The sequence below is a fragment of the Amblyraja radiata genome, chromosome 32 (assembly GCF_010909765.2).
Source record: "Amblyraja radiata isolate CabotCenter1 chromosome 32, sAmbRad1.1.pri, whole genome shotgun sequence".
Lineage (NCBI taxonomy): Eukaryota > Metazoa > Chordata > Chondrichthyes > Rajiformes > Rajidae > Amblyraja > Amblyraja radiata.
Window position 1 is genome coordinate 13,121,947 of NC_045987.1, and position 14,164 is coordinate 13,136,110.

General features: G+C 43.8%; 1 protein-coding gene across 4 annotated transcripts in view; it reads right to left on the reverse strand.

The window, feature by feature from the left end:
• Window positions 1-14,164, reverse strand: part of hmcn2 (hemicentin 2) — a 247,232-nt gene that overhangs the window by 204,681 nt on the left and 28,387 nt on the right. For all 4 annotated transcript variants that reach the window (XM_033049217.1, XM_033049218.1, XM_033049219.1 and 1 more), the window contains exon 5: window positions 390-561. In XM_033049217.1, coding sequence (XP_032905108.1) covers window positions 390-561 — 172 coding nt within the window. The remainder of the gene's footprint in view (window positions 1-389; window positions 562-14,164) is intronic.

A 14,164-nucleotide genomic window follows, 5' to 3' on the forward strand; every position in this document is an offset into this window, starting at 1 on the left:
CCTATGGACTTCATTTTTTTGCAGATTTATGATTACCTCGTATTATTGTTATTATGTCATTGTATTATTGATTATTATGTGTGATCTGTGAGTTATAGCGTGAACAGGGCTGTTAAGCTGCAGCAAGTAAGAATGTCATTGTTCAGTACATATAACAATTAAACATTCTTGACTCTTGACTCCATCCACATCACTTCCAACTACATCAACAATACATGAAGAAGCCTTGTAATGTGGAGACCCACTCGAATCCAACAAGAGCACAGATAAAAACGCAAAGCGCTGGAGTAACTCAGCAGGTCAGGCAGCATCTCTGGAGGACATGGATAGGTGATGCTTGGGCTCGGGACCCTTCTACAGACTGAGCAGAGATTTCCTCTGCAGCTTACCCGAGGGGTCGCGGACCTCGATGGCTGGAGCAGGTCCGCTGAGGGAGATGGTGACGTCTTTCAGGCTTGGATCAAAGGGCACCAGCCAGACATGCTCTTCCCTTTCCTGGTGGTTTGTGGACACAAGGTGAACTTTGGAGGCTTGGATGGTTTCTTCAACCCATTTCAAGACCTGAAATAGAAATGAAATCACCACAGCAGCTGAGTTGCTTCCTTTGCCCAAGTATTCACCCACACAAAGCCCCCAAGCCCTCCCACCTGTCCCTTCATTTCTCTAGAAGGCTTTGGGCTATTCTGGAATCGGTTGAAGGATTGCTCTTAACCCACAATATCAGTCTGTGACCAGCACTAGGTGTCATCAGCCGGTCACGGTGGCGCAGCGGTAGAGTTGCTGCCTTACAGCGAATACAGCGCCGGAGACCCGGGCTCAATCCCGACTACTGGTGCTGCCTGTACGGACTTTGTACGTTCTCCCTGTGACCTGCGTGGGTTTACTCCGAGATCTTCGGTTTCCTCCCACACTCCAAAGACGAACAGGTTTGTAGGTTACTTGGCTTGGAAAATGTAAAAATTGTCCCCAGTGTGTGTAGGATAGTGTTAATGTGTGGGGATCAGTGGCTGGCGCAGACCCGGTGGGCCGAAGGGCCTGTTTCCGTGCTGTATCTTTAAACCAAACTAAACTAAAACCACAACTATTATTTTAACATCCACTGGGTTTTGAACTGTTTATCTGAGAGAATGATAACCGCAAGATACAATTATTTTTTGAGGCTGGAAATAATTATGGCTTATTAAAAATAATCACTGCTCAGTTTGGGAACAGTTCTGTCCAAAACCACAAGTAATTGTAGAGACTTGTGCATGTCGCCCATTCCATCACACAGACCAGACTCTCCACCATCAACCCTATCTGCATTTCACGTTGCCTCGGGAAAGCTGCCAACATAATCAAGAGCCACTCGCACCCCAGTCTCTTCTCCCCTCTCCCTTTGGGCAGCAGTTACAAAAGCTTGAAAGGGTGTATAACCAGATTCGGGAACAGCCTCTTCCCCGCTGTTATCAGAGTACTCAACAGTCCACCCATAAGCTAAGGGTGCAGACCCAATCTTCCAACCTACCTCACTGTAGACATTCAACTTTTTCTCTGTAACTGTTATCTGAGCAGGTAATAACACCACATGCCAACCTGAAGGTACACGGTTCAAGTCTCACTCCTGAGACCTGAATACATAAATCCATCCAACACTTGGCTCTGCACCATTGGAGGTGTTGTTAGTGAACATTAATATGAGGCCCATGCGTTCATTTACAGGTGAATGCAACAGGCCTCACAGCACAACTTGGAAGAAGAGCAGGAAAGTTGGCCTTATCAACCTTGCCTCCTCTCCAGTGTCAGGAGAACCAGTGAATTGGTCAATATTAATACACCTTGTAACACGTATCAAGGAACACAATGATAGCCCCTTTGTAACTAACTGGAGACACGTGGAACTGCAGATGCCGGAATCTACGATTCACAAGAAGACACAAAGTGCGTGTGTAACTCAGTGGGTAAAGCAGTATTTCTGGAGAACACGGATAGGTGACGTTTCAGGTAAGTACCCTTCTTCAGTAAATGGCGGAGAAAGCAGTAAGACAGGTGGGATCCGGACAAAACCTGGGGTGATGGGTGGATGCTGGGAAGGGAGTTTTTAAATGCCAGATACGAAAAGACAAAAAATGTAAGATACAGAGATAAGAATAGAAGGGGCTTGAAATGTGAAGTGAGGTGAAGAGTCCTGACCCAAAACATGCTTATGCATCTTCTCCAGAGATGTTGCCTGACCCGCTCAGTTACTCAAACACATTGTGTCTTTTTTTTTCTTCAATAAAATCAGCATCTGCAGTTCCTTCTGTCTAAGGAAAACTACTCAGTCAGTATAAAGTTCATTTGGCTCTAAAGAGTATTCTTGGGCTCTTCGAGGTCAAGAATGGCACCTTCATGCGGCAGCTTCGACCACCCCGGGCCGCGGTGTTTGAGCCGCGGGACAGTTGTAACATCGCCCGGGGGGTATCGCCTCAGCGCAGAAGGAGAAGAGGAGGGAAGAGACTGGAGACCTAAGACTTTTGCCTCCATCACAGTGAGGAGATGTTGGGTGGACTCACTGTGGTGGATGTTAATATGTGTTTATTGTTGTTTTTTTATTGTATTGTATTGTATGTATGACTGCTTCAATTTCGTTCAGACTTCGGTCTGAATGACAATAAAGGCTATCTAATCTAATCTAATCTAATCTAATCTAATGAATACAACTCGTTTTGCATATCTTGAACCCATTCCTGCTTCTCACACAAGGGAGTAAGAAAATAACCTCAAATATAAAAAGTACATAAAAAATAATTGGGGTCCTTATTTCAACATCGCATTCCAAATGTGTTTTTAAAAGATGTATAAAATGGGAAAGTGAGCAAATTAAGCATCATATTTTGCTAGTACGGTGAGATCATCTGTTGGATCCAGCACCAGCTACAATAATGACTGGAGGGCTTCCACTCCATAAATAAACCCTTGGTGGTTTGCCTGGCTCTGAGCGAGCCCTGCCTAGTATTTGGAAATAGTCTCATTCCCAAGGAATGGTGTTGGAAACACAATATCTGATGGCCCTGTCATTGGGCAGCACGTCCTGAGTACAGTAAGTTATGGCACAAACAGCCTGCCATTCATGCGCAGCGATGTCCTCTCTAGCTGTCCAGCTTCACGTAGATCTCCTCCCCGTACCTTCACCTGGGCGATAGGTACACCAAATATATCTTATCCATCTTGTCATATTTCTATTGTTAGATAAGACTTAAAGAAATTGGTCATTTGGCAAACTGCATAAAGTCATAAGTCTTTCTGCCCATCGGGTCTACTCCGCTATTCAATCATGGCTGATCTATCATTCCCTCTCAACTCTGTTCTCTTGCTTTCTCCATGTAACCTTTGACACCCTTACTGATCAAGTATCTGACAATCTCTGCTTTAAAAATACCCAAAGACCCGCATACATTCTTCTTCCCGATCCTTATCTGAACACCATATCGTTCCTTTCAGTACATCTCTCTAAGTGCCTGAAACTCTCTGTGTAATATTGAAGTCTATATTTACACTGCCACAGGGGAAACAGCTTATCCTGAATTCTCTACTGATTTTGTGTGTGACTCATCTCCATTTGTGGTCCTGACTTAGCTTTGTGCTCAAGAACAGACATCATTTATGTGCTATATTTGAGGGGTTTTTTGATGGCCCGTTTGGCCTTCATTGATGATAATGTTCACCAGTGAATAATCTGCCATATTCAAGGGTTTCAAGGTCAGTTTATTGTCACATGTACCAATTAAGGTACAGTGAAATTTGAGTTACACAAATGAGTCCACATTCACTTGAATGGGAATCCCGTAAGCAACGGTGTCCATAAGCCAAGTTGTAGTCCCGATCTCCCAGCCTACCACATTGCAAACTGTAACTGTAAAACTGTAACACTATATTCTGTATCACTATATTCAACTATCCGTTGTACTAGTGCATGGCTTGCTTGTACACATGTATAGTATGACTTGGGTACACAGAAATGCTGGAGAATTTCGGCGGGTGCAGCAGCATCTTTGGAGCGAAGGAAATAGGCAACGTTTCGGGCCGAAACCCTTCTTCAGACCCTTCTTAAACATATAGTATGACTTGATTTGACTGGATAGCACATAAACAAATGCTTCTCACTGTATCTCAGTGCACATGACAATAATAAACCAACAGGGAGGAAGAGGTATGTTTCTGAATGCTTTGCCATGTTTTAGTGAATATCAATAATTTAATTATTTGCACCAATTTTAATAGGTCGTTAATGTTTCTGATCATTGATGGTGACATTTAAGAGATTGTCTCGGCTGTGACGGACAGTTCCTCTGTAACCCTGCCTCCTGTCTAGATGCTCTAAGGTGGTGTCTCACCAGTTCACTGACTGGGGCTGAGGGTCCCTGGAATCATGTTGCCCAACTGCCCAGTGCAGAGGCTCAGTCCAGTCAGCCCTCTATGCCTAACCCAGGATAGAAAGAGAGAGAGAGAGAGAGAGAGAGAGAGGGAAGGATGGGTTTGGGATTATTTTTAGGGGTGGGCAGTCCAAATAGAGAATCCAGGTGGTCAGCTGAATCCTGCTCGATTCAGCTCATCAGCTTCTGTGACCATTACTGCGGAATATTTAGAGAGTGCTACTTCTTCCAGTTTCACAATGCCAGATTTTATTGATGCATGATTGCTACTGGCTGATGTGATCACCGCCTGGCCCTTGGCCACACTAATCACCATTCCATGTCTTGCTGCAGCCTTTGTTATTCCTCGAATCACTTTTGCTGTTCCAGCCATTAGATCAATGTCATCCTTCAAACCCAGCTCGCTAATTTCCCATCCTTCAGCCGACACTGTTTCCAGGCATCCAATCTCATTTGAAAATAGCACAAAGTGCTGGGGTAGCTCAGCGGATCCGTCAGCATCATTGGTGGACATGGATAGGTGACATTTCCAGTTGGGAGGTTTGTGCTGGATCTTGTACATAGTAACGTTTGAAGGTCAGGTGAAAGGCAGAGGGCAGTCAGGTAGTGAGGGACAGTTTCCTCCACCCCCCCTGACCTGCTATTTCAGGACTTACCCCTGTGGCTTTGTGCGAATTGTATTCTTCAGCTTAGCTAGTCACTGGATGAAAATAGTAAACTCATTCCATTTGTGCCTTCATTTCCTATGAGACAGGAATATTGGTGACCGAGTCAGTTTATTATTTTCAGCTGTGCCGAGACACAGCAAAATGCTTTTGTTTGCGTCCTGTCCAGTCAGATCAAAGCATACTTTCCATGAGTATAATCAAGCCATGCGCAAGTACAACAGACAGTGCAAAAAGAAAAAATGCCAGAGCAAAGAATATTGTGTTAGAGCATGGTAGCATTACAGCTACAGAGAGAAAGTCCAACATCCGCAAAGAGGTGGGTTGGAAGATCGGAACCACACTCTAGCTTATGGGAGGGCCGTTCAGAAGTCTGATAACTGCGGGGAAGAAACTGTTAGAGAGGTCTTGTTCCAATGATGAAAGGCCCTGGTAGTTAAGAGCATGCTGCTACCAGCACCCCATGCTGGCACTCCCCCACAGTGATCTGTCCTGGCAGATATTAACGGGGAACACAGATCAGACACTTCCTTTAGTCTCTGAAAATGCTGCGCAGAATTGATTCTTGCTCTACAGCAGCGCGTGCAAGGAGAGATCAAAATAGAGCATTTATCATCCTTCTCAACCAATGTGAAGTGATTAATGCCGTCATCTGTAATAACAGCGTGCCACACACACACACACACACAGAAAGATCCATCTTATCTGTACCAGAGTAACTCAAAGCAACAGAAGGCCCTTCAGCCCATTGTGTGAAGAGGCCATTTGAAGAATTCAGTTCAGTTCAGTTTATTGTCACGTGTACCGAGGTACAGCGAAAAGCTTTTGGTGCATGCTAACCAGTTGGCGGAAAGACAATACATGATCACAATCGACCCTTTCGCAGTGTACCGATACATGATAAAGTAATGACGTTTAGTGCAAGATAAAGTCCGATCAAAGATAGTCTGAGGGTCACCAAAGAGGTGGACAGTAGTTCAGGACTGCTCGCTAGTTGCAGTAAGGTGGTTCAGTTGGCAGATAACAGCTGGGAAGAAACTGTCCCTGAATCTGGATGCTGCTGGAAGCTGTCAGATTCACCTATTCCTCTAATCTTATCCTGAAGCCTTGCAAACTTTATCCCATTAAAGTTTTATCCAATTCCCTTCTCCCAGATGCTGCTGAATGATTCAGTCCATGTAACCTGCATCTCAACCCGCTGTGCACCGACCTCACACTCTGATGCTTCTGCCAGGCCCAGGCCTGAGTCTATCACTCCTGAAATGAGCTGAGAGAAGCAGCAGGGACATCATTTCCTACAGTGCTGCCAGAAACGCACTCTCAACACTGCAGATCAACGGCAGCCGAGAAGTCAGCGTACGGCCATATGAAGACCAGCTGGTGGTGAAGGCCCCAGACGTAGCTGTCCCTCAACGCTCAACAGCTTGGTGTGAGAAAAGGCCACGTGAATGAGGTCCGGTCAGTCAGGCAGTCAGTACTGGGTGTGAAGACCTGTCTCGATCTTGTCCAATGTTGCAGGTTTTGGTTGAGGTTCATTATTGTCGCGAGGCTCAGTGAGAAACTTTACTTTGCATTCTGCCAAACAGACCAGATAATACCGTACATAAATACAATCGTCAAACTGAAGTACAATAGGCAGAGGGGAGGGGAGGGCAAGATGCATTGTAGTGCATCAGAGCCATGGAGTAGAGGTGAATCGGACAGTGCCCCAGCTTATGGCTGTATCACTGGCAACAATGGATCCATCTCCGATGAACTCAGTGCATTCTACATTGGACAGCAGTGAAGAAACAAGGAACTGCAGATGTTGGTTAATACACAAAAGGACACAAAGTGCTGGACTGGACTAACTCGAGAGGGTCAGGCAGCATCTCTGGAGAACATGGATAGGTGACGTTTCGGGTCGAGACCCTTCTTTTGAAGGAGGGTCCCAACCCGAAGCGTCGTCTGCCCATTTCCCTCTATAGATGCTGTCTGACCCGCTGAGTTTCTCCAGCACTTCGTGTATTAGTTGAGTGTAAAGCCCAAGAGTGTTGGCCCAAGAGAAATCATCAACAGGATGTTCAGTTCAAGATTGAAGAGATTCAAGAGAGTTTATTGCTGTGTGTCCCACATAGGACAATGAAATTCTTGCTTTGCTTCCGCACAACAGAATATAGTAGGCATAAATAAATACAGAACAGAACAGATCAGTGTGACCATATACCAATGATTTGAGAAAAAGGAAACTGATTGGATTCTGGAGATTTGGGAGTCATTCTTCTGAGTATCCAGCACGGTTCCAAACTGTGCTTCTTCTTCATCACCTCCAAAATTTATAATCTAGATTTACACATTTTTAGGATTTTTAGTTTTTTTGCTCCAATTTTAAATGATCAGTTTTATCACATAAAGATTAACTAGCGTTAAAAAAAATAAAAATGAATTCATTAAGATAGGCAGTCAGGCCTTTAAACCATTGAAAGTAGACACAAAATGCTGGAGTAACTCAGCGGGACAGGCAGCATTTCTGGAGAGAAGGAATGGGTGACGTTTCGGGTCGAGACCCTTCTTCAGACCCGAAGTCAGGACCTGAAACGTCACCTTTTCCTTCTCTCCAGAGATGCTGCCTGTCCCGCTGAGTTACTCCAGCATTTTGTGTCTATAAACCAGCATCTGCAGTTCTTTCCTACACATTAAACAATTGAAGTAGCTTCTAGTTGAACAAAGCTGCTGTGATGTAATTGTTTGATGCTCGACAACCAAAAGTCTCGTGTGAACTGTTATATCAGAGGCTGCAAGAATCAACGTCATTATAAGACCACAAGACATAGGAGCAGAATTTGTTCATTCAGCCCATTCAATCGTGGCTGGTCTAGTTTTCCCTCTCAAATTCATTCTCCTGTCTTCTCCCTGTAAGCTTTGACACCCTTTCTAAACAAGAATCTATCAATCTCCGTTTCAAAAACACCCAACATTTTGACCTTCGCAGTCATTTGTGGCAATGTATTCCAGAAATTCACAGCCCTCTGGCTAAGGAAATTCCTCCTAAATCATTTACTACATGTTATTTTGATAAACTGTGTGATATATAATGTTTTGATTTCATACTCTTTAGTTATTAAATTAGAAATGGCTTGGTCACAAGATCAAAGCAGAAGAGGGGTGTGTATTGATGGAAGCAATGTTGGTAAATGGGGCTCAATTTTCGATTGATATGCATACCGTCACTTCTTTGTCTACTAGAAAAGCACTGGTTCCAAGCAAGGTAATGAGAAGCCAAAATGAAGACATTGCTGGAAAATATGATGAGCATCTCACAGCATCCCCACATTCACAAAACATCTGGATCCTGACCCCGTACACAACATGTTTAAATGGAAAGAGCGAAGCGAGGGATGATGGACAAGGCTAAATTTCCTGGAAGTGACAGAATCGTTTACTCTGATGAGAAGATCAGACCAGAAACTTCAAATCTATTTCTCTCTCTCCACTGAGGCGGCCTGATCTGCTGAGAGTTTCCAGCAGTTTCTGTTTTTAATTTCAAAGTTAGCCAAATTCTATCATCTGCAATTCTTTTCGATTGTCATTTCAATTACACCCTGTTGTAGCAGAAAGCACTGCTAAAACCTTTGTTGGAAATAAATAAGAACATTTCCCGACTCAACATGTGATGAAGTGATTGAGAATAGTCACCATATAACCATATAACAATTACAGCACGGAAACAGGCCATCTCGGCCCTACAAGTCCGTGCCGAACAACTTTTTTCCCTTAGTCCCACCTGCCTGCACTCATACCATAACCCTCCATTCCCTTCTCATCCATATGCCTATCCAATTTATTTTTAAATGATACCAACGAACCTGCCGCCACCACTTCCACTGGAAGCTCATTCCACACCACTACCACTCTCTGAGTAAAGAAGTTCCCCCTCATGTTACCCCTAAACTTCTGTCCCTTAATTCTGATGTCATGTCCTCTTGTTTGAATCTTCCCTATTCTCAAAGGGAAAAACTTGATCACGTCAACTCTGTCTATCCCTCTCATCATTTTAAAGACCTCTATCAAGTCCCCCCTTAACCTTCTGCGCTCCAGAGAATAAAGACCTAACTTATTCAACCTATCTCTGTAACTTAGTTGTTGAAACCCAGGCAACATTCTAGTAAATCCCCTCTGTACTCTCTCTATTTTGTTGACATCCTTCCTATAATTGCGCGACCAAATTCACATGGTGTTGCATTTAGTATTTAGAAGCGAGTCTGATCAGGTTATAACCTGCCCATCGATTTGGCCTCCTAACTTGAGGAAGGACATTCGTGCTATTGAGGGAGTGCAGCGTAGGTTCACCAGGTTAATTGCCGGGATGGTGGGACTGACAGATAATGAAAGAATGGATCGACTGGGCTTATATTCACTGGAATTTAGAAGGATGAGAGAGGATCTTGTAGAAACATATCAAATTCTTAGGGGACTGGACAGGTTAGATGCAGGAAAAATGTTCCCAATGTTGGGGGAGTCCAGAACCAGGGGCCACAGTTTAAGGATAAGGGGTATTTAGGACTGAGAAGGGGAACAACCTTTTCACCCAGAGAGTTGTGGATCTGTGGAATTCTCTGCCACAGAAGGCAGTGGAGGTCAATTCACTGGATTTTTTCGAGAGAGAGTTAAATATAGTTCTTAGGGCTAATGGAATCAGGGGACATGGGAGAAAGCAGGAACGGGGTACTGATTTTGGATGATCAGCCATGATCATCTTGAGTGGTGGTGCTGGCTCGAGGGGCCAAATGGCCTACTCCTGCACCTATTTTCTATGTTTCTATGTGGAGGGATCTACTAGAAAATCTGCCTCAAAAAAGCACCCAATATCATCAAGGACCCTCACCATCCTGGCCACGCTCTCATCTCACTACTACCAGCTCGATGAAGGCACAGGATCCTAAAACTGTGACCACACAGTTCGCGAACAGCTTCTTCCCAGCAACCATTAGGCTCTTGAACACTGAGAGCACGTACCACACTAACTATGTAGTGTAACAATGCACTGTGTCTTTAGTTGCACAATGGGCTTCCGTTTTGCACTCTATGGTTACCTAGTATTGCAGTCTTTATTTGATTATATTACTAATTATTATACATTTATCTATAACTAATAGATAATGATCAACTAACACGCACTCCCTGGTAAAGAAGACACAACAACGGCTTTCACTCAGGAAAGTTTCCTAAGATCACTCAGGAAAGTCAACTTGCCACAACAGCTGCTCGTGTCATTCTACCGTTGCGCCATAGAGAGCATCCTCACACATGGCATCCTGGTATGGGATGGCAACAGTTCTGCGGCTGACAAGAAGGCTCTGCAGAGAGTCATCAACACAGCCCAGAAGATCACCAACACACACCTGCCTGGAAGAGATCTATAGCTCTCGCTGCCTGCGGAAGGCATCAGGCACACTAAAGGACTCGTCTCATCCCGCACATCGCTTGTTTGACCTTCTGCCCTCAGGAAAGCGTTACAGGTTCATCAAATCACACAGAAGATTAACGAGCAGTTTCTACCCCAAGGCCATCACCACTCTGAACTCTGCACTGAACACACACCCCCATAGCCAACATATTTATACTGCTACAACACTATACTGTGAAATATTGCACATTGCACATTATGACTTGACGTTTTCTTGCCGTTTATGTTATTCATTATTCGTTATTATTTATCTGATACGTTGGAGCGCCTGAAATTTTGTTGTATGTATTTACAATGACAATAAAGTGTATTATTATTATTATTATTATCTGTGAGATATTGCATTTACGGACCTATTAAACTGCAACAAGTAAGAATGCCATTGGTCTGTTGCCGGTACAAATGACAATTAAACATTCTTGATATTGCATTGGGGTCCGTGTGGGCGAACATCCAAACAACTGTGGCCATAACACTATACGATTCCCGTTCAGTTGTAAGTTCATACAATCATAAGTGATAGGAGCAGAATAAGGCCATTCGGCCCATCTGCCATTCAATCACGGCTGATCTACCTCTCCGTCAACCCCATTGTCCTGCCTTCTCCCCATAACCCCTGGCACCCGTACTAATCAAGAATCTATCTATCTCTGCCTTAAATATATCCATTGACTTGGCCATCACAGCCTTCTGTGGCAGAACCATATGTACTGAAAATCTACAATTCATACCAGAGTTCAGACAGGGAAAAAGATCCAAAGTCAAATCCCGCCCAAACAACTGTGGAATTAAGCTTCAGTTAATGAATACTAATTAATTTCATAAAAATGCATATTCTTCAGTTTTGCACTATATGGTTACTGGTATTACAGTTGTTCATTTATACCATTATTAATTAAAATATACTTATCTATGTGTTATTGCATTAACAGGCTTGTTAAGCTGCAGCAACTAAGAATATCATTGTTCCATTGCCGGTACATGTGACAATGAAATACTTTTGACTCTCAATTTGTAACCTGAATGGAAACAAATGCACAAGTAATAGCCTCAGTAATGGTGGCCTCAAAATAAAAAGGACATTAAGGGGCTGTCCCACTTGGGTGACCTAATTGGCGAGTTTAGAAGAGTTTGAAAAAATGAAATGTTGAAGACCTCCTTCGACTATGTTGAAGACCAGCTTCGACTAACTTCGGGAAAATTGGACACCGAATAGTGGAGAGTGAAGACGACCTCCTTCGATCTCCCTTCGACTATGATGAAGACTATCTACGACTACCTTCGACTACCCTTGATTACCTATGACTAACATGCCGACCTACTACGACTAAACCTACGAGTAAAAAAAGTATTGATATTTTCCATGGCGACCTTTTTTAACGCGCTGGCATTTTTTAACATATTGAAAAAAACAGCGCAACTTAGCTGAGGCCTCGAGTACGCGGAGACCACTCTCAAGCATGATGGAAAGTTACGAAGACATCCTACGACCTTGTGTCGACCATGCTGCGAGTATGAGTCGAGGGCAAACTCGCCAGAACTCGTGGAGTAGGTCGCCCAAGTGGGACAGGCCCTATAGGTTCATTAAAGTGTTGATGGGGAGGAAATCCACCAACCTCACTTGCTCCATCCATCTGGACTCTAGACCCAGTACTTCTGGCTGACTTTGAAATGCCCTCTGCAATGATTAGCAAGGGCAAGTAGCGCTGGGCGACAAATGGTGGCCTTGCTGGTAATCCTCAAAAGTGAATTTGTGTCGTAGAGTCTTACAGCGTTGAAACAGGTCCTTCGGCCCAACTTGCCACAACATGTCCCATCTACACTAGTCCCACCTGCCTGCATTTAGCCCATATCCCTCTAAGCCTGTCCAATCCATGTACCTGTATAAATGTTTCTTAAATGTTGCAATAGTATCTGCCTCAACTATCTCCGAAGAGCTTATTTCATACATCTACCACCCTTTGTGTGCAAAAGTTACCCCTCAGGTTCCTATTAAATCTTTTCCCCCTCACCTTAAAGCTATGTCGTCTGGTTCTCGATTCCCCTACTCTGGGCAAGAGACTCTGTGCATCTACCTGATCTATTACTCTCATGGTTTTGTACACTCATTTTAAAAAAGAACAACTACTTTGATGAAATATGTTTGAGATATGACAATAGACAATAGACAATAGGTGCGGGAGTATGCCATTCGGCCCTTCGAGCCAGCACCGCCATTCAATGTGATCATGGCTGAAAAGGAAATGAAGAGTTTTGAGGGATATGTGCCAAATGGGACTAACCTAATATTGCAACTTGGTCAGCATGGACAAGGTGGGCCAAAGGGCCTGTTTCCCCGCTGTACAACTCAATGACTCCATGAATCTCCAGAGGGAAGTTAAATATTCACTTCAAGCCCAAGACAGAATTTGGACAATGGACCGTCTATTATGCAAAAAATACACAATACAGACAAAATAATTAGGAAGTGTTGCTCATGGTCCCCTGTGGTCAAACAGACAAGGATATGTTTTGTATTGTTGCCATAACAAGCCTCGGTATTCTGGAGTTGAGTTATAAAGGAACAATACCTCACACATGGCCTACGATGAGATTAACAAACACTTTCCATCGCTATGTAGAGCAAATTGAGACATATCCATTTTTGGATGAATGCAGATCAGTTTGCACCTCTCAAATACTTTGGTCGGTAACTTGCTGGCAACCAGACCCTGTACATAATCAAATCCGAGGGATAAGTTAATAAGAATTTAAATATGGATATAACTGGATGCCAGATTGTCCACTCTGAGCATGCTTTGCGAGCAGGAAGATCCATGAATTCTTTGCGCACTCCCTATTGTTTCCGGCAAGTAAGGACTGAGAAAAACCTGCCTCATGTCACGAGTCGTAATGGAACGCACCGAACTAAGATGTAGAAAAATGAAGCAAATAATGAGTGTTGTTCAACATGAGAGAGAGGGCAGGGAAAGGATCAGGCCAAATTCCATAAGGATAGATTATAGTCTGATGGATCAGGCTGGGTCGGTATGGTATGGCAAGGAAGATAGACACAAAATGCTGGAGTAACTCAGCGGGACAGGCAGCATCTCTGGATAGAAGTAATGGGTGGCGTTTCGATGTCGAGACCTTCTTCAGACTGTATGGTACGGTATGATGCTTTGTTCATCACATGTACTGAGGTAAAGTGAAATTCATTTTTGTTGGACAGGGGTTGGACAGGCTAAATGCAGGAAGATTGTTCCCGGTGTTGGGGAAGTCCAGAACAAGGGGTCACAGTTTAAGGATAAGGGGGAAACCTTTTAGGACCGAGATGAGGAAAACATTTTTCACACAGAGAGTGGCAAATCTCTGGAATTCTCTGCCACAGAAGGTAGTTGAGGCCAGTTCATTGGCTATATTTAAGAGGGAGTTAGATGTGGCCCTTGTGGCTAAAGGGATCAGGGGGTATGGAGAGAAGGCAGGTACAGGATACTGAGTTGGATGATCAGCCATGATCATATTGAATGGCGGTGCAGGCTCGAAAGGCCGAATGGCCTACTCCTGCAACTATTTTCTATGTTTCTATGTATACGTTTCAGTACAAGTATCATTGTGCATAAGCAAGTGTACATTGTACAATAAGCATTGTACATATACAATGTACATATTCGATACGT